The sequence below is a fragment of the Malaclemys terrapin genome, chromosome 2 (genome assembly GCF_027887155.1).
Source record: "Malaclemys terrapin pileata isolate rMalTer1 chromosome 2, rMalTer1.hap1, whole genome shotgun sequence".
NCBI lineage: Eukaryota > Metazoa > Chordata > Testudines > Emydidae > Malaclemys > Malaclemys terrapin.
Genome location: NC_071506.1, coordinates 127,590,611 through 127,610,786, shown reverse-complemented (window position 1 = coordinate 127,610,786; position 20,176 = coordinate 127,590,611). Strand labels below are relative to the sequence as shown.

The 20,176-nt window shown below is 45.5% G+C and overlaps 1 protein-coding gene across 1 annotated transcript in view; it reads left to right on the top strand.

Moving 5' to 3' along the window:
• LOC128832286 (disintegrin and metalloproteinase domain-containing protein 32-like) overlaps positions 1 to 20,176 on the top strand; it is a 52,463-nt gene that overhangs the window by 12,919 nt on the left and 19,368 nt on the right. Inside the window, exons 8-14 of the mRNA XM_054019541.1 lie at positions 2,150 to 2,221; positions 8,984 to 9,150; positions 9,259 to 9,340; positions 10,051 to 10,187; positions 12,176 to 12,356; positions 17,922 to 18,011; positions 19,045 to 19,243. Coding sequence (XP_053875516.1) covers positions 2,150 to 2,221; positions 8,984 to 9,150; positions 9,259 to 9,340; positions 10,051 to 10,187; positions 12,176 to 12,356; positions 17,922 to 18,011; positions 19,045 to 19,243 — 928 coding nt within the window. The remainder of the gene's footprint in view (positions 1 to 2,149; positions 2,222 to 8,983; positions 9,151 to 9,258; positions 9,341 to 10,050; positions 10,188 to 12,175; positions 12,357 to 17,921; positions 18,012 to 19,044; positions 19,244 to 20,176) is intronic.

Sequence of the window (20,176 nt, the reverse complement as noted above, 5' to 3'; positions counted from 1 at the left end):
ATCTGCACGCAGTATTCAAGGTGTGGGCGTACCATGGATTTATATAGAGGCAGTATGATATTTTCTGTCTTATTATCTATCCCTTTCTTGAGGATTCCCAACATTCTGTTCGCTTTTTTAACTGCCGCTGCACATTGAGTGGATGATTTCAGAGAACTATCCACAATGACTCCAAGATCTCTTTCTTGAGTGGTAACAGCTAATTTAGACCCCATCATTGTATACGTATAGTTAGGATTATGTTTTCCAATGTGCATTACTTTGCATTTAGCAACATTAAATGTCATCTACCATTTTGTTGCCCAGTCACCCAGTTTTGTGAGATCCTTTTGTAGCTCTTTGCAGTCTGCCTGGGGCTTAATTATCTTGAGTAGTTTTGTATCATCTGCAAATTTTGCCGCCTTACTGTTTACCCCTTTTTCCAGATCATTTATGAATATGTTAAATAGGACTGGTCCCAGTACAGACCCCTGGGGAACACCACTATTTACCTTTCTCCATTCTGAAAACTGACCATTTATTCCTATCCTTTTTTTCCTATCTTTTAACCAGTTTGCAATCCATGAGAGAACCTTCCCTCTTATCCCATGACTACTTATTTTGCTTAAGAGCCTTTGGTGAAGGCTTTCTGAAAATCTCAATACACTATATCCACTGGATCTCCTTTGTCTGCATGCTTGTTGACCCCCTCAAAGAATTCTAGTAGATTGGTGAGGCATGATTTCCCTTTACAAAAACCATGTTGACTATTTCCCAACAAATTATGTTAATCTACGTGTCTGACAATTATCTTCTTTACGATAGTTTCAACCAATTTGCCCGGTACTGAAGTGAGGCTTACTGGCCTGTAGTTGCCAGGGTCACCTCTGGAGCCCTTTTTAAAAATTGGCGTCACATTAGCTATTCTCCAGTCGTTTGGTACAGAAGCTGATTTAAATGATAGGTTACAGATGACAGTTAGTAGTCCTACAATTTCACATTTGAGTTTCTTCAGAACTCTTGGGTGAACACCATCAGGTCCTGGAGACTTATTACTGTTTAGTTTATCAATTCGTTCCAAAACCTCCTCTAATGACACCTCAATTTGGGACAGTTCCTCAGATCTGTCACCCAAAAAGAATGGCTCAGGTTTGGGAATCTCCATCATATCCTCAACAGTGAAGATCGATGCCAAGAATTCATTTAGTTTCTCCGCAATGACCTTATCTTCTTTGAGTGCTCCTTTAGCATCTCGATCGTCCAGTGGCCCCACTGATTACTGAGCAAGCTTCCTGCTTCTGATGTATTAAACATTTTTTTTGCTATTACTTTTGGAGTCTTTGGCTAGCTGTTCTTCAAATTATTTTTTGGTCTTTCAAATTATATTTTTACACTTCATTTGCCTGAGTTTATGCTCTTTTCTATTTTCTTCATTAGGATTTATCTTCCAGTTTTTAAAGGATGCCTTTTTGCCTCTCACCGCTTCTTTTACTTTGTTGTTTAACCACAGTGGTTTTTTGGTTCTCTTACTATGTTTTTTAAAGTGGGGTATAAATTTAAGTTGAGCCTCTATTATGGTGTCTTTAAAAAGTCTCCACGTGGCTTGCAGGGATTTTACTTTTGGTGCTGAACCTTTTAATTTCTGTTTAACTAACCTCCTTATTTTTGTGTAGTTCCCCTTTCTGAAATTAAATGCTACAGTATTGGGCCGCTGTGGAGTTTTCCCCACCACAGGGATGTTAAATGTAATTATATTATGGTCACTATTACCAAGCGGTCCAGTTATATTCACCTTTTGGACCTGATCCTGTGCTCCATTTAGGATTAAATCAAGAATTGCCTCTCCTCTGGTGGGTTCCTGGACCAGCTGCTCCAAGAAGCAGTCATTTAAGGCATCAAGAAACTTTATCTCAGCATCCCTTCCTGAGGTGATATGTACCCAGTCAATATGGGGATAGTCAAAATCCCCCATTATTATTATTGAGTTTTTTATTTTAATAGCCTCTCTAATCTCCCTGAGATTAAGGCAGGTACCACAATCTGGAAATGGCACAAATAGAAAGAACTCATTTGGACACTGCATCAGTTCCTAAGGGAAATGTTATGTTCAAAGAAACATTGCACAGCAGTGATGTGGTGTTGTAATCTAAAAAGTTGTGTTATTTTTCAGTATGACTATATGGGTTCAGACAAGGATGTCGTAACGGAGAAAATAGTCCAGCTTATTGGCTTTGTCAACAGTGTAAGTTATACCTTTTTTCGTTCAATATTCATATGGGAAATGTGGATGTTTTAATTCATTTTGCTGGTAGTCATAGCCTAGCCATTAGAGCCGGGGGCTGGGATCAGGACTCCTGGGTTCTATTCCTGGTTCTGTCACCGACCTGCTGTGTGACTTTGCTAAGTCACCTCACATTTCTGTGTCTTTTTCGTCTGTAAATTGGATATAATACACCTCTACCCCGATATAACATGACCCGATATAACATGAATTCGGATATAACGTGGTAAAGCAGTGCTCTGGGGGGGTGGCGCTGCGCACTCCGGCGGATCAAAGCAAGTTCGATATAACGCGGTTTCACCTATAACACGGTAAGATTTTTTGGCTCCCCAGGATAGCATTATATCGGGGTAGAGGTGTACCTATCTGTGTATTACATCACAAGGGTTATGTGAGACTTATAATGCTTTGAGAACCTTTGATGGAAGATGCAGTAGGAGAAGAAAATATTATTACCACATGAAGTCCAGATATTTTACAGATGATATTATTCTCTGGTGATTATTTAGTATCAGTTTTCACCCTCAGGATACTCAGTCTGCAGCAGTTAGATTAAAATCCATTTTATATTCCTCACCGCCAGGATTAGATCATTCACTCCTGAGAGACATCCGAGACTCCAGGTACTCTCAGCCATCTGAAAATAAAGGGACTTGCAATGTGTCCCCCTTTAGAATTTTTTTATTGTAAAACTGCTCTGACTACCTTAATTGTGGGCACTTGTTACTGTTATGATATCCGTGATTCTATTTCTGTCTTAAGCTTCCTTAGGTTATGTCTGATGGTGTATAAAGTATTGGTAGTATGATGAGCCTCAATCTTGGCACCAGATGGGCAATTTTCCAAACTCGACTTTTAACTTGGGTTAGCAGTGCAGTTTAAAGTATATAGGATGATCTGGGATTGAACTCAGACTGCTAACCTCAGTTGAAAGCCAAATTGCTGTGTCTGCACTGATATTTTAGCCTGAGTTAACTAACCCAAGTTAAGAATGCACCTGTTTTTTTGTTCTTTTTTTTGCAGTGTAGACATAATCTTAGTTCTTCTTCGAGTGATTGCTCCTGTGTATTCCACAGTAGGTGTGCGTGCTCGCCACATGCACCGATGCCGGAAGTTTTTCCCTTAGCAGCATCCGTAGTGGGGGAGCACCGCTGCGACCCCTGGAGTGGCGCCGACATATCGTGTTATAGAGGGGGCTGCGTGCTCCCCCCACCCTCAGTTCCTTCTTGCCACTAGTGAAGGTAGTCGGAACTTGTGCTCCAGCTTTGGGTCTTGTCGTTGTTGGCACCACCGTTCCTGCTCTGGCACCTGCCGTTGAAGGCACTATGCCTGGAGCTCGTCACGGGAGTCCCAGGCACCGAGGCGTCGTAGTCTTGGGCGCCGGAGGCACTACAGGGACAGCACTCCCGACTCCTACCTGTCCTCCTCCAGGGGCCGGAGACGTCATGTATGGGACCGCTCCAGCCGTTCGTACGACACCATCTGCTTGTCCCGGACTTCGGCTTCGGCACGCAGCCGCCCCTCATCGAGCCGCTAAGTGCCGCAAGACCAGCTGGCCCTTCCGGGCTACCGCATGTCCCAGGGCCAGGCCGTTCCCTGGCAGGGACAGTGGTGCCAGTGGGCACCGTGGCCCAGGCACTGGCACCGCCGGGACCCTGTTCCGTGGTGGGAGCGTCCCAGGCCCAGCCGACGTCGCCGCCTCGGCACCGCGATGAGGCAGTGGACACCGACCCTCTGTCACCGACTCGGGCCCCGGGTCAGGAAGTCGAGCTTTCGGTACAGCCGGGTGCAGACGACACCGTGGCACCGACCTCCTCGGCACCGGATGACTCCATGGTGCCACCACCTCCGGTCTTTCAGGAGGATTTCAAGGCCCACCAGGAGCTACTCAGGAGGGTGGTATCAAACCTCCAGCTCCAGGCCGAGGAGATGGAGAAGCCATCAGACACGTTGTTTAATGTCCTGACCTCCTCGACGCTGGGGCGTGTGGCCCTCCCGCTCCATCAGGGGGTGGCCAATATTACTACTGGCTTCTGGCAAACCCCGGCATCTCTCTGTCCGATCTCCAAAAAGGCCGAACAGAAGTACTTTGTGCCCACAAAGGGGCATGGGGCATGGGTACTTATACTCCCACCCAACTCCGAACTCTCTAGTGGTGGAGTCGGTGAACCACCGAGAGAGACATGGCCAACCCGCTCCTACCCCTAAGGAGAAAGACGCTCGCAGGCTGGATTCCTTTGGGAGAAAGGTTTATTCGTCTGCGAGCTTTCAGCTCAGAATGGCCAACCACCAGGCACTCTTGAGAGGATATGATTTTAACCTGTGGTGGTCCCTTCCCAAGTTTGAGCCCTCCCTCCACGAGAAGGACAGGAAGGAGTTCCGGGCTCTTGTTGATGAGGGTACGACGGTGGCTAAAGCGGCACTCCAGGCGGCCTCCGATGCGGCGGACACGGCTGCTTGTTCGATGGCCGCGGCGATTTCCATGAGAAGGGCGTCCTGGCTTTCGCTCTCTGGCCTATCGGCTGAGTCCCAGTCGATCATGCAGGACCTGCCGTTCAATGGTCAGGCCCTGTTTGCAGATCAAACAGACACGCGTCTGCATGGGATGAAAGACTCCTGTACTACCCTGCAGACGCTGGGCCTGTACGTCCCGCCGGCCAAGGACAAGCCTAGGCCTCACACTTCCGCTCCACAGGCTTGGGGTAGATATGAGCCCCCGCCTAAGAAGCAGCGGGATTAGAGGCGCCGGTCATAATGCCAATCCCGTTCGGCCCCTCGTCCGGGGCCCTCTAAGTCCAGGAGGCCAGGGAAGCGGCGTTTTTGACTGCTTGCGGGGGGTCACTGGGCCTGTTGCCAGGTTAACACCTCCCCCCCCCAATTAATAAAGTTCAGGTTTGCAAATCGTTTACCTGCCTTCCGTTTGCGATGGTTCCGTATCACTACGGACCGCTGGGTCCTCAACACTATATCCCTGGGGTACAGGTACAGTTTGTTTTGCCCCCTCCCAATTGCCCTCCGGCCAGGGAGTCGGCGGAGGACCCGGAACATGCGCTCCTCCTAGGTCAGGAGGTACAGCGCCTCCTCTCCCTGGGAGCCGTGGAGAGGGTGCCTTGGGAATTCCGGGGCAAGAGGTTTTATTCCAGGTATTTCCTTATCCCGAAGGCGAAGGGCGGGCTTCGGCCCATCCTTGATCTGCGGAAGCTCAACCAGTTCTTGGTACGCTGTCCCTAGCCTCTGTTATTCCCTCTCTAGACCCGGGGGATTGGTTTGCAGTGCTGGACCTTCAGGATGCCTACTTCCACATCCACGTTTTCGAGGGTCACAGGCGTTTCCTCCGTTTCCTGGTGGGTCAGGACCACTACCAGTTTACAGTCCTCCCCTTTGGCCTCTCAACGGCCCCAGGGTCTTCACCAAATGTATGGCAGTGGTAGCGGCCCACCTCAGGAGGAGAGGGCTGCAGGTCTTTCCCTACCTGGACGATTGGCTGCTCAAGGGCAAGTCCTGGTCCCAGGTGCAGCAGCAAATATCCCTCTTGCTACGCACCTGCTCTGCTCTGGTCCTAGTGGTAAATGAGGAGAAATCCACGTTAGTTCCTGTCCAGTGCATAGAATTCATAGGAGCGCTGCTGGATTCCCAGGCGGCCACGGCCTGCCTTCCAAGGGACAGGTTCGAGGCGCTCAAAGGCCTCGTCGCCTCGGTCACGGCCTTCCCCGTAACCACGGCTTGGATATGCCTTCAAATCCTCGGCCACATGGCAGCATGCATCACAGTGGTGCGACACGCCAGGCTCCGGATGAGGCCCCTCCAACTCTGGTTGGCCTCCCGCTATTCCCAGGCCAGGGACGGCCTGGACAAGGTTGTCACGGTGCCGCCAACGGTGGTTGCAGACCTCCAATGGTGGTCCCTCCCGAGCAAAATGCTCCGGGGTATCCCCTTCCGAGACCCCTCTCCCTCACTAGATCTAGTGTCGGATGCCTCGGACATGGGCTGGGGAGCCCACATGGGGGACATCAGGACCCAGGGTATGTGGTCACCCGAGGAACTGACCCTGCACATAAATGTCAGGGAACTCAGGGCTGTGCGCTTAGCGTGCCTGGCCTTTCACCAGCACTTACAAAGGAAGGTGGTCAAAGTTCTCACGGACAACACCACCGCAATGTATTACATCAACAGGCAAGGGGGCACGCGCTCCAGGGCCTTATGCCAGGAAGCCCAGTTCCTGTGGGAGTTCTGGATAGCCCACAACATCCTCCTCCGAGCTTTCCACCTACCCGGCGAGAGCAACATGCTCGCAGATCGCCTGAGCAGGGTGTTCTCATATCAACACGAGTGGTCCCAGCACAGGGAGGTGGCAGAATGGATTTTCCTTCAGTGGGGCACTCCCCAAGTGGACCTATTTGCCACCGCTCAGAACCGCCTGTGTCCCAGGTTCTGCTCCAGGGTGATAGAAGGCGATGGGGCCATAACGGACGCCTTCCTGCTCGATTGGTCGGGGCCCTGATGTACGCCTTCCTGCCCTTCCCCCTCATAGGCAGGGTCCTACAGAAGGTGAAGTCAGACGGGGCGAGAATTATCCTGATAGCCCCGGATTGGGCCCGTCAACATTGGTACGGGACCTTACTGCAACTCTTGGCGGTCCCCCCTCGCAGGCTGCCGCTCTGCCCGGACCTCCTCTCCCAAGAGGCAGGTCGTCTCCTCCATCCCAACCTGGCCCCGCTCCACCTGATGGTGTGGCTGCTCCGTGGCTAGATGCGGAGGAGGGGAGGTGTACCAAGGCTGTTAGACGGGTCCTGCTTGAAAGCAGGAAGCCGTCCACACAGAGGGCCTACCTGGCTAAGTGGTATCGGTTCTCCTCATGGACGAGGGAGAGAGGTTCCTCCCCCACGTCCGCTCCGCTCCAGCTGGTCCTGGACTACCTCCTGTCCCTTAGGACCCAAGGGCTAGCTCCTTCCTCGATCAAGGTGCACCTGGCGGCCATTTTGGCTTCCACCCTCCGGTGGCAGGACAGTCAGTGTTCTTCCACCACATGACTTCCAGGTATTTTAAGGGTTTGGACAGAGCGTTCGACTTATGCTAGACCCCCAGTTCCCTCTTGGGACTTGAACCTGATACTGTCACGCCTCACGGGACCTCCCTTTGAGCCCTTGGCCACTTGTTCCTGGTCCCACTTATCTGAGAAAGTGGGGTTTTTGGTGGCTGTCACCTCAGCCCGCAGGGTTTCGGAGCTTAGGGCGCTGACCTCGGAACCCCGTACACTGTCTTTGATAAGGGGAAGGTCCAGCTTCGCCCGCACCCGGCCTTCCTACCGAAGGTGGTCTCGGAGTTTCATATGGACCAGGACATCTTTCTGCCTGTCCTGTGTCCTAAGCCCCATTCCTCCAATGAGGAACGATGCCTACACATGCTAGATGTGTGTAGGGCGCTGGCCTTTTACTTAGATCGAACAAGGCCATTCCAGACATCCCCTCCGCTTTTCATTGCTACGGCCGAGCGCATGAGAGGGCAACCTGTTTCCACCCAGCGGATTTCCCGCTGGATCACCTCGTGCATACGCACGTGTTATGACCTGGCTGGGGTTCCCCCGCCTCCTATTGTTAAGGTGCATTCGACGAGAGCCCAGGCCTCGTCTGCGGCCTATGTGGCTCATGTCCCTATTCAGGACATCTGCAGGGCTGCTACATGGTCCTCTGTCCATACTTTTGCATCGCACTATGTGATTGTCTCCCAAGCAAGGGACGATACCGGGTTTGGTAGGGCGGTGCTCCACCCGGGTAACCCTTAACCTTTATCATTTAGAACTCCTACCCACCTCCGTCAGGTATAGTTTGGAGTCACCGACTGTGGAATACACAGGAGCAATCACTTGAAGAAGAAAGGACAGTTACCTGTTCCGTAACTGGCGTTCTTCGAGATGTGTTGCTCCTGTCTATTCCACATCCCACCCTCCTTCCCCTCTGTCGGAGTTGTTTGGCAAGAAGGAACTGAGGGTGGGGGGAGCACGCAGCCCCCTTTATAGTGTGATATGTCGGCGCCACTCCAGGGGTCACAGCGGTGCTCCCCCACTATGGATGCTGCTAAGGGAAAAACTTGCGGCACCGGTGCACGTGGTGAGCATGCACACCTACTGTGGAATACACAGGAGCAACACATCTCGAAGAACGCCAGTTACGGAACAGGTAACTGTCCTTTATTTTAAGTTAACTTGGTCATAAAAAGAACTGTTTGCAGCATTGTAACCATGTTGGTCTCAGGATATTAGAGAGACAAGGTGAGTGAGGTAATATCCTTTATTGGACCAACTTCTGTTAGTGAGAGAGACAAACTTTTTGAGCACACACTGAACTGAAGAAAAGCTCTTTGTAAGCTTGAAAGCTTGTCTCTCTCACCAGCAGAAGTTGGTCCAATAAAAGATGTTACCTCACTCACCTTGTCTTTCTAATAAAAAGAACCAACAGTTGTGATGCACTGAGAATTTATTTTGATTGACTAGGTTGAAAAGGATTGATATGGACTAAGATGTTGGATTTTAGGATCTTTCAGTACTGTGTTTTCCATAACATAGATTACAACATTTTATTATGGGGACATCTGTGGTTATACACTCTGTGATGGTCCAACCCATAGTTTGCTACATTTGTCCCTGATGGCCATTGCTTATAGGTCTTACAGTACTACAGTGCATATCATGTAATTTAACTTGTATTTCCTCTGTTACATTTTCAGATGTTTACCCCTCTTAATATGACAATTGTACTGTCTTCATTGGAATTCTGGGCAGATAGTAACAAAATTCCTACAACAGGGGAAGCTGATGAATTATTACGAAGGTTTTTACAGTGGAAAAATATCCATCTTATTCTGCGGCCACATGACATAGCATATTTATTTGTGTAAGAAAAACATTACTTTATTATTAAAGATGCACTAGAAATCTTTTAGACTGTCATTGCTTTTAGAAAGAATATATTTATGATCAAGAATCTTTTTTTGTGCTTTAGTTACAGGGACCAACCAAATTATGTAGGGGCATCTTTTGCAGGAAATCTGTGTCTGAGAAACTATTCCGGAGGGGTTGCTCTGGTATGAGATAATAGAATCTACTTACCTGTATAATTAATACACTGTATCGGTTACTTACAGTTCTGACCTTTGCTTGTAGGGGCAAATCTTGCACCCACCTCTACAACTAAGAAGAATCCCCTGGCAACAGAATCAATGCAGCTATGCTGTGAAGGGGGAACACAGAATTTACAGAGCTATTCAGAGGTTAAACACCATTAGAAGAGGAGCCTTGTCTCAGATGCTGTGGAGCAGCATGCAGGGGATGATGAGATAGGAATGGAGCCAAAGGATATCCTTGTTTGGGGGGGTCCTCTGGTCTTCTGCTCTGGGCACTGGCTCCAAAAAGGCATCACAGATTATTTGAGCCATGGGGCTCGGTAGCCACTCCATAGGATCAGGGGGAAAGATTCTTGCCCCTGCACTTCTACTCTGCACTCATCTTGTCTACTTAGCCTAGGCACTGCACAGAGGATTCGACCTCCAGTGAATAAGTACATTAATGAGTGTTTGAATTCAGGATTACATATGTTCTTTGTAACTTTCTTCTAATCCTGGAAGGGGACAGAGCAGTTGCCTTACAATGGAGTATGCGTTCCTTCATATATTATGTCTAGTACAGATATCTTTGTGTACTTTAGGCAGGGCAGAAAACAAAAAATTTAGATTTTTATCACAGTTTGTTTCCACAGTTGAATGAACTTTTAGTACTTTCTTTCTTATTATATTAGTATCAAAGAACAATAACACTGGAGACATTTTCAGTCATCATTGCACAGCTGCTCGGGCTTAGTCTGGGAATAGCATATGACGATTCTAGGGACTGTCAGTGTTCAGGATACACCTGCATAATGCATACCAAAGCAGTGTAAGTTTTTTTTTTTTAAATATTATTAATTTATGTACCTCACATAGCATTACATTATTTATTATATTTAGAACCGTTTTAATATGCTTACAAGTGCTATCATTCTAACTAATGCCATATTAGGATGTATGTAGACTTTTGTACCTGTATATCACTGTTTTAAATCCATCACAGTTCATTAGTGGCTGGAAGTTGTGTGTGTGCGCCTGTGTGTGTTGGGATAGTTTGGATATATGGAAACATACCAACAAAGAATAGGACTGTGACCTATAGATAGATGGATGGATATCTAGATAGATATAGGTATAGGTCACAGTCCTCCTCTTTGTTGGTATGTTTCCATATAACCAAACTATACCAACACAAATGTCATCAGCTGGGAATCTCTGCAGAGGAGCCAACAGACTGACTTACTTTCTCATCCCGGAGATGGTCCCACAAGATTTAAAGCAGATTAGTGACATAGTGCAGGAAAGCTTGCTCTATTGTTGCTTGTCATGTGCATAAAGGGAGTAATTCAGTCTGAGGCTGCCTGTCAGTCGGGTACTTGCCATGAACACTAAGTTGATTTAAAAATTTAAAATAAATAAATAGTACTTTCAGAGACTAACAGTAACAGGAAACATTTCACTTTTCACTTAAGTACAAAATCTCTCTCCTCTTTTACATCCTATTTCTCTATCTAAGCAGTTGTTGATAACAATGTGACTTTTAATGTCTATGTTCCCGCCGAGCTACAGTCTTGAAATTAAATACACTAATTCATGATGTGCCACTGAATACAGGAAAAGCCCTAACTTGGACCTTCAGAGATCATATGGTCTTTTATTATCAAATTTCAAATGTTCAGTCACTCTTCGTTTAAAACTAGTCTACACTTCTCCGTTTTCTCCACCATTTTTTTTAAGCTTTCCAGTTTATGCTATGTACAGATGTGTACTCACTATGGGCCCAATCGTGCAAACTCTTATGGATGTAAGTAAGTTTACTCACATGGTTAGTTCTATTACGTAAAATTACTCGAGGGCCTAAATGTTTCTAATATTAGCATATAATGTAATCTGTCATTAAAATATAATTTACTGAGAGTTCCGTCTTCTTGTGAGATGCTATATTGTCTGTGATGACAAGAGGAGGGAAAGGAGAGACGATCGTACCAGCCCCATAAGCTCAGCCCCACCCCCCAATGTTTGTAATGGGAATGTCTGAACTGGGGTGAAAAGGGAGGGGATGGGACCCAGCAAACATGATGTACTGGGGCTCCAAATTTCTCTCAATGGGCTTGTATGTGTTAATACACTCAATTCAATATAACCACTGATGATAGGAAAGAAAAAATAATCTGATATTTATGTTATAGGTTTCCTAATTGTAACTGCTAGATTGATTACTATTAAACTAACCTCAATTGCTCAATTTTCACTGAGGAGAATAAACAAGTGTTCTGGAAGAGACAGAAAAGGAAGGGCCTGCGGTATCTTTAGTGTAGAGATTGAGACAGTAACAGTTTAGAAAGGTTTTGCTGCTCTGCTTATGTTTTCCTAGTTTAAAGAGGGCATCCTCCATTGCATGTTATGCCTGCTTCTTGCCCACAGTTGGCTGCAGCATGCAGTCTGCCTGAGACCCAAACACCATTCTAGCACAAACTTGCAAACATATTTTAAAAAATTATATTTATTCCTTCATTGAGGCAGACATGCTGGGTATGAGGCCTCCAATTTGGAGAAATTATGTTAATTTGAGGTTGCCAGTTCTATTTAATTTATTTTAGCCAAGAAGAATGTGGAAGGCAAATCAATGCACTTAAGGTGCCAAGTTAATAGCCACATTCAACCGCAAGGCAGACAAGTTGACATATTGAAACAAATCCTTAATTTTGCAACCAAAGTCATTTTTGCTTTATGAGAGTATTTCAGTGGCATGAAAGGATATACATTTTACAAAGCATGGAGAATATTTTAACGATGACATTGTACTTTATGTTTTAGACATTCCAGTGGGACAAAGGCCTTTAGCAACTGCAGTATAGGAGACTTTCAAAGTTTCGTTGCAAATGGAGAAGGAGAATGCCTTTTGAACAAACCGTATTTGAATGCATCTTATAGAGCTCCCGTCTGTGGCAACAAAATAGTGGAGGAAGGAGAGGACTGTGACTGTGGCACAAAAAAGGTTAGGAAATAAATCCCTGAAATTTAATATGAATAAATAATTCACAGTTCCACACCTTGAGACTGAAGAGAAAATTAAATATAAGAGATACCTTTTGGGTCCAAGAGGTGCTAACAAGACCTCTGGATGAAAAGCCAACTGGAGCCCTTTAGAAAAACCATTCAACTTTGGAATGCTATGGAGGTGGTTGTTCTCAATCTCACAGTCAGAGTTGTGTTCTGAAATGAGCTTTAAAATGGAACATAAATTTCTGTTTTTCTCTAAATGTAGATAGATGTTCAGTGTGAAATTTCCCTTTGAATTTCAAATGTAGCTTTCTTAGATTTCTTAAATTTATAATAGAAAGTATTTGAAATTATTGTTGTTGAAATTTGTCCATGGCATTCTGCCTTTTTGATTAAGTGACATTTTCAAAATTGATAAACTTGAAGGAAGCTTGTGCAACAGATGTTATTTATTTTAACTGACAGTTTATTCACCAACAGGTAGCTGATAGATAAAACCACCATCGTTAACTACGCTTTTATGCCATATTTTATCCCATATCTGAGTACGTTTTATGTGAAGCTACTGACAGATAAAACCTTTGCCTTTGGCAGCTATACTTCTGTGGCAGAGCTCCAGGAAGCACCCCTACAGGCATACCCTTCCTTCACCTCATCTGTCTCCTCTCTGAAATGTTAAGACAAGTGTCCATCTCAATGTATCTACAAGGTACTGTGTACTATAGGTCCAATCCAGGGAAGCACTTAAACATGTGCTTAACTTTAAAAATATGAAAAAAGTCAATGAAACTACTCATATAATTAAAGTTAAACACTTGGTTAAGTACTTTGTTGGCTCAGATCAGAGAGCTCAGCACCTTGCAGGATTAAGCCCCATAAAAGCCCTAGGAAATGAATTATACAAAAAAATTCATTGTGAAAACAGTTAAGAACACTATATGCTGGTTTTCTATCACACCCTTCACCAATCTACTCCCTCCCAACAAAACATTCCTCCCTCCATAAACACACACCCTAACTCTACTACAATTAGTATACACCAGAGACCATCTACCACAATGTTATCTGCCCCTTCTTGGGATGAGAGCCTTCCATTACCTCCATTACTAATCTACTCCTTCCCAACACAAAAATATACTATATTAGACATTCACAACTAATAGCATTGAGATGGGGAAGTTCCATAAAAGGATGTGTACAGAAGGGGAGGTTGAGGAGATAGAGTTAAGGTTGCGATCCATGATCTGTGGTGTATGGCAGTTGTGATGAAGATAAAATGTGTGCCTATGGGTAGAAGAGTAGAGGATATGTACTGTAAAGTGACTTTTAATTTCCTTTTGTGTTTTTGTATTATGTGTGTAACAACCATAACTGTTTTTATATACTAATAATATTTGGTTTGATACTGGTAGGTCAGCAAATGTTCTCCGGTACTAAAGTTTTGAAACAGTACAGTGACTTTCTGCTTATTTTAGAGACAGTAGCCTCTCTGTAGTTAAGGTTGGAGCTATTGCACCATTCTATTATAAACCCCTCCTAACTTCACCAAAACTTAAACCAGTCTAGCTGAAATTGCTTGGTAAACTGGGTGCAAGCAAACAATATGTGTTTTAATACTGCCAAATGTAAATGTACACATCAAGGAACAAAGAATGTAAGCCATACTTACAGTATGGGGGACTCTATCCTGCAAAGCAGTGATTCTGAAAATGATTTGGGGTCCTGGTGAATCAGCTAAACATGAACTCCCAGTGCAATACTGTGGCCAAAAGGGCTAATGTAGTACTTGAATGCATAAACGGGAATCTCTAGTGGGAATAGAGAGATTATTTTACCTTGTATTTAGTCCTGGTGTGACCACTGCTGGGATACTGTGTCCAATTCTGGCGTTGACAATTCAAGAAGGATGTTGATAATTGGAGAGGGTTCAGAGAAGAGCCAAGAGAATGATTAAAGGATTGAAAAACATGCCTTATCGTGATAGTCTCAAAGAGCTCCATCTATTTAGCTTAACAAAGAGAAGCTTCAAGGGTGACTTGATTGCAGCCTATAAGTACCCACATGGGTAACAAATATTTAATAATGGGCTCTTCAGTCTGGAAGACAATGGCTGGAAGTTGGAGCCAGCTAAATTTAGATTGGAAATAAGGCACATATTTTTAACAATGAGGATAATTAACCATTGGAATATGTAGCGGGGCGGTCACCCCACTCCGGTATGGCAGGGGTTAAAAACTGCCCTGGGAAAGGGCTGCCCCAGGGAGCCAATTAGGAGCGGGTTTGAGACAGCCAATCAGGGCCGGGCTGGGAGTATAAGAAGGCCTAAGGGAGGAATTGAGTCACAGTCTCTCTCCAGCCTTGGACGGAGAAGGACCTAGCTGCCTGGGAGCACAGGGTACCTGACGCAGAGCAGTGCTGGGGAAAGGCAAGAGGAATTGGGGAGCTCCAGGCCGAGGCCTTGGTTAGGGCCGAAGCAGGGATGGGCTACAGAGGTGTACCCTAGGGATAGGCAGAGGCAGTTGGTCCTACCCCCTTGCCAGTGATGAATGGCCATTAAAGACTGCAGTCAGCCCCAGTGAGAGGGGGCTAGATGATGACTGGCAGTAGCCACTGAGGCAAGATGGTCTTAGAGGGTTGGGGGTTCCCCTGGGAGGGGAGACCCAGAGTGTGGGGGTACTGCTGGGGCAGAACTCCGAGGTAAAGGGGCACCAGGGTCCAGGAGGGACATGGGGGTCTGAAGCAGGTGAGCCACTAGCTGCCAGAGGGCGCTCCAAGGCTGGAAAAGAGCTAATTGCCAGGACGACCAGCAGGAGGTGCCACATCGGTGAGTCTTTTGACCTTGCTACAGAATAACTTACCAAAAGTGACGGTGGATTTTCTTATCACTGACCATTTAAAAATCAATATTGGATATTTTTTCTAAAAGGTTTGCTGTAGTTCAAACAGGAAATATATTGGGAATTTCTATAGCCTGTGTTATGCAGGAGGTGTTGTAATAATTGGGCCTACAAATTAAAACTTACCTTATTTGTGGACTCAACTGTGAGAAGTGAAAGTTCATAAAATGTAATAATGCCTATAACAAAATATTGTTAGAAAAATGTGTAAAAGGAGACAGAATGACTAAATTAGTCGAAACAAAAAAGCCTATTAAAGGACTGTGTTAAGATCATGTCTGGCAAACAAGAGAAGTGTGGAACCGGAAAGCAATGAACAAAAATTGGAGTGTCAGAAATTAGGCCTAATTGATATGTTGAATAAAGAGAAGATGAGCTATTCTGCCTATCACTCCCTTTTGGGGTCCCTAGAAGAAGAGACTTTGGGCAAAGAATCAGGCTGTTTGTCAACCACTGCTGGCTGGGAGATGGGAAAACTGGAAGGAGCGAGCCTCACCATCATGGTCAAACACATACAGTCTATGGAGGACTGTTGCAAGAGCCAGATTGATCATGGTTGATAGCATCACACTAGGCATTATATAGTGAAGTTCCCAGATCTGGCTCAGTAATGCGAATCCATGAATCTCTGGGGTGGCCTCATGGATGGCGCAAGGTAGGCCAGGATGTGCACCCCTTCATGTGTCGATGGAGAGTTTGAGAACACCGTGTGCTGGGGTGTTTTTGTCCATTCTGGTGTCTTGGCCGAAGAGCATGCAGTGTTGCTTTTGAATATAATGAGCTATTGAAGGAAGGCCGAATCTCTGTGAGATTGTGACATTTCACACAAACCACTTTGTACTTGGATTTGGCTCAGACAGCACATATGGAATGCCTCTAGCTCAGAGGTGGGCAAACTACTGTCCTCAGGCCACATCCGGCCTGTGGGACTGTTCTGCCCGGCCCCTGAGCTCCTGCCCTCGGAGGCTAGCCCCCAGCCCCTACCCTGCTCTTCCCCCTCCCCCGCAACCTCAGCTCACTGCGCCGTGGGTGCAATGCTCTGGGTGGCGGGCCTGCGAGCTCCTGGGGCAATGCAGTTGCAGAGCTCCGCTTGATCCAGTGCTCTGTGCTGCGCAGTGCGTGGCTAGCTCCAGCCAGGTGACATGGCTGTAGCTCCAGGCAGCGTGGTACGGGGGCAGGGAGTGGAGGAGGGGGGTTGGATAGAAGGCTGAGGAGTTCGGGGGGTGGTCAGGGGCCAGGGGTGTGGATATGGGTGGGGGCGGTCAGAAGGTGGGGAACAGGGGGGTTGAATGGGGGCAGGGGTTCCAGAGGCGGTCAGGGAGAAGGGGTGGTTGGATGGGGCAGCAGAGGGCAGTCAGGGGTGGGGGTTCCAGGGGCAGTCAGGGGACAGGGAGAAGGGGGGGTGTATGGGGCAGGGGTCCTGGGGGAGGCAGTCAAGAAGGAGGGGGGGTTGGATGGGGCGGTGGGGAGCAGTGGTGGGGGGCAGTTAGGGGCAGGGGGTCTGGGGGCGGTCAGGGAGAAGAGGTGGTTGGATGGGGTAGGGGTCCCAGGGGGCAGTTAGGCAGGAAGAGGGGGCTTGGATGGAGCAGTTAGGGGCAGGGGGTCTGGGGGTGGTCAGGGGACAGAGAGCAGAATGGGTGGATGGGGCAGGAGTCCTGGCTGGGGCCGTCAGGGGGCGAGAAGCAGGGTGGGGTCAGATAGGGGTCAGGGGCCAGGCCATACCTGGCTGTTTGGGGAGGCACAGCCTCCCCTAACTGGCCCTCCATACAATTTCTGAAACCCGATGCGGCCCTCAGGCCTAAAAGTTTGCCTGCCCCCACTCTAGCTGCTCCAAGTCTTCCCGCAAGAGGCTCCAGGTTTCTGACCTATATAGCAATACAGGTAGTACACAGATTTGATAAATCCTGAACTTTGTCTCAGTGCAATGATATTTTTACATCCATAATTGAGACCTGGATTCCATACAGGAGGTGGCAAGACCTATTTGTCAAATAATGTCTGGTTCGCGGTGACTGTTTGAACTCTGCTTGTAGTCTAGATAGATGAACTCATCGGCGCTTTCCATGTTGTGCTTCAGTACGGGAATTAAAATACCACTGTGGCCTCAAGTGCAGACGTTAAAATGTCAACTTTGGAACTGCTACTACTACTAATACTTCCAGAAGCCTTCTGCCAAAGCTTAGTTACCTCAGATATCTGGGTCCTTGGCATTATTCAGTAAGCCATGAGCTGAGGCTTTGGGAACTTCCTCCAAACTGCCCCCTTGAGAATGTTTTTGAAATGCCTCCTGTCAGAAAGGGACTTTTAATTAACTTCTTTCCTTGGGGGAAAAAAGAGACTTCCATTTCCAGAGTCACCAAACTGGTATCTTTTGCCAGGATTAAAATGTGGTATATTCTAAAACAGTGGTTCTCAAACTTTTTTACTGGTGACCCCTTTCACATAGCAAGCCTTTGAATGCGACCCCCCCCCCCTTATAAATTAAAAACACTTTTTTATATATTTAACCCATTATAAATGCTGGAGGCAAAGCGGGGCTTGGGGTGGAGATTAACAGCTCGCGACCCGCCATGTAATAACCTTGCAACTCCCTGAGGGGTCCCAACCCCCAATTTGCGAACCCCTGTTCTAAAATCTATAATGTTTCTATGGTTTATTTTCAGGAATGTCTATGGAATCAGTGTTGCCGACACACCTGTAAATTTAGACGAGACATCAAATGTATCAGTGGAGATTGTTGTTGGAAATGTAGGGTAAGCTATAAATTCTGAGTGATCAGAACATAACACATTTTCTAACTATAACCCACATATCTAACAATAGCCCCGATACTTAATGCTTAACTTTAAGTATGTGAATAATCCAGTTCAATACTTAGGAGTATTTAGGATTGCGGGAAATTGTGCATACTATATATTATTGCTTACTATACTTACGTACAGAAAGAACCAGAGAACAAGTCATTGTTGACATATCAAGCTACCTAAAATATTGTCAAAATTATATTGATAATTCAAGGCAATATTGTAAATGAGACCTGACGGAAGCAGTTGTATAAACACATACTTAATACTCTATCTGAGCACTTCCAGTAAAGGTGCACATGCCATAGGAGTTAAGCAGAGGCCAATGACTCAAATGACCAAACAGGGAGCGGATCTTCACTTTGTATCATGGGATCAGCTTTTTGTTATTCAAGTCATCAAACAAAAACTTGTTTTTAAAAACAAAAAGCTGAAAGGCTTAGCTGTCTTATGTTTTTAAAAAAAGTGTTTCTAGTTGTTAGGTTTTCCTGTTATGTTGACTAATCAGTATAAATATCAAATATTTTGATTTGCATAAATTCTGTTCCTTAGTAGTTATAATTAGAGCTGATTGGAAAAATGTCAATGAAACCATTTTCAGTCAGGGAGTGCAGTTCTGTCAAAGTCTAAATGCTTTGAAAGATCATGTAAATTTTGTCTAAATTTAAAGAGAAAACAAGGGAAAAGAATTCTGACAATATAATTTCAATTCTTTGTCTTTAATATTTTATTTGATATATTATGTAATATTAAAATACAAATTGTGAAATCAAAATGAAACATTTAGATCAACTTTAAATGATTTCCCCCATGCTATTTTCTTTCATAGAGAAATTTGAAATGTGGGGGTTGTTGTTCCTAATCAGAAGACAGGTATCAGAATCTTGAAATCCTTTGCAAATCTCCATCCTCCACACAGCTCTAGTTATAACCTTTCTATATATCATGAACAGGCCCCCTATTTCTGTTTTTTTTCTACTAGTTTGTGCAAAAGGGTACATTATGTAGAAGCACTAGCGAAGATGATTGTGATCTAATAGAGTACTGCAATGGTTCCTCTGCACACTGTACACCTGACTTCTGGGTCATGGATGGGCACCCATGCAACCGTAATACAGCCTATTGTTTCAAAGGAGTGTGCCAAACTGCTGATAAACAGTGTAAAAAACTCTTTGGTAAAGGTAATAATGATAGTTATTTGTTTCCAAAATATAATTCTAGTGAATGCTATTATCAATGTTTCTACCTTATGAAGGTGGATAATTATTATTTGTCACAGACGACATAACTAAGCACAGATACTTGAAGCAACTTGCGTGGACGCACTGTGGTTTTCTGGATAAGACTTGGGTTTATGGCATCAAAGATCTGGGTTTTGTTCACAGCTTAGCCACAAACTTTCTAGCCAACTTTGAGTATTTCCCTTAACCTTTTTATGCTTCAGTGACTACATGGGTAAAATATGGATAACTATATTTTATTCCTCTGGTGGTGCTGTGAAGCCTGCCTGCATAAAATACATGTATGTAGTGCAGAGATTTATTAAGACCAGTCAGTGTAAAAGGTGAGACTAGAACTCATGACTACCTGAATCCTAGCAGCCTGCTCATTCCCCTAAGTCCAGAGGGCATTTTGGTTGGGGGGACTGAAGAGGAGATAATGGCGCTGGTATTTTGGTGTGAAGAGTTTTTGTTTTTTTAACCATGTCATGGACTTTCTAAAATCATTTGTAAAGTTGCTTTGGTTGGTTTGGAGCAATTAGAAGGCCTGGTTAATTCACTGTGAAGCTAATTTAGTTTCAGAAACTTGCTGTGGATACTCCAAGTTAGCCTGTAATTAGAATTTAGCAACATTTCCTATTATGTATGTGACTGAACAGAATTTCTAGTGGCCTTAACTGTTATCATACACCCACATTTTATGAAGATTAGAAAGATGCATACCACACATTAAGGCTATCATGGAAAGTGTTTTGCAGCCATAACTATAGCAGTTGCTGTAAACATTATTATATTAGCAACGATTAGTCCTTGTGGCATCTTAAAGACTAACACATTTGGGCGTAAGCTTTCGTGGGCTAGAATCCACTTCATCAGATGAATAGAGTGGAAAAT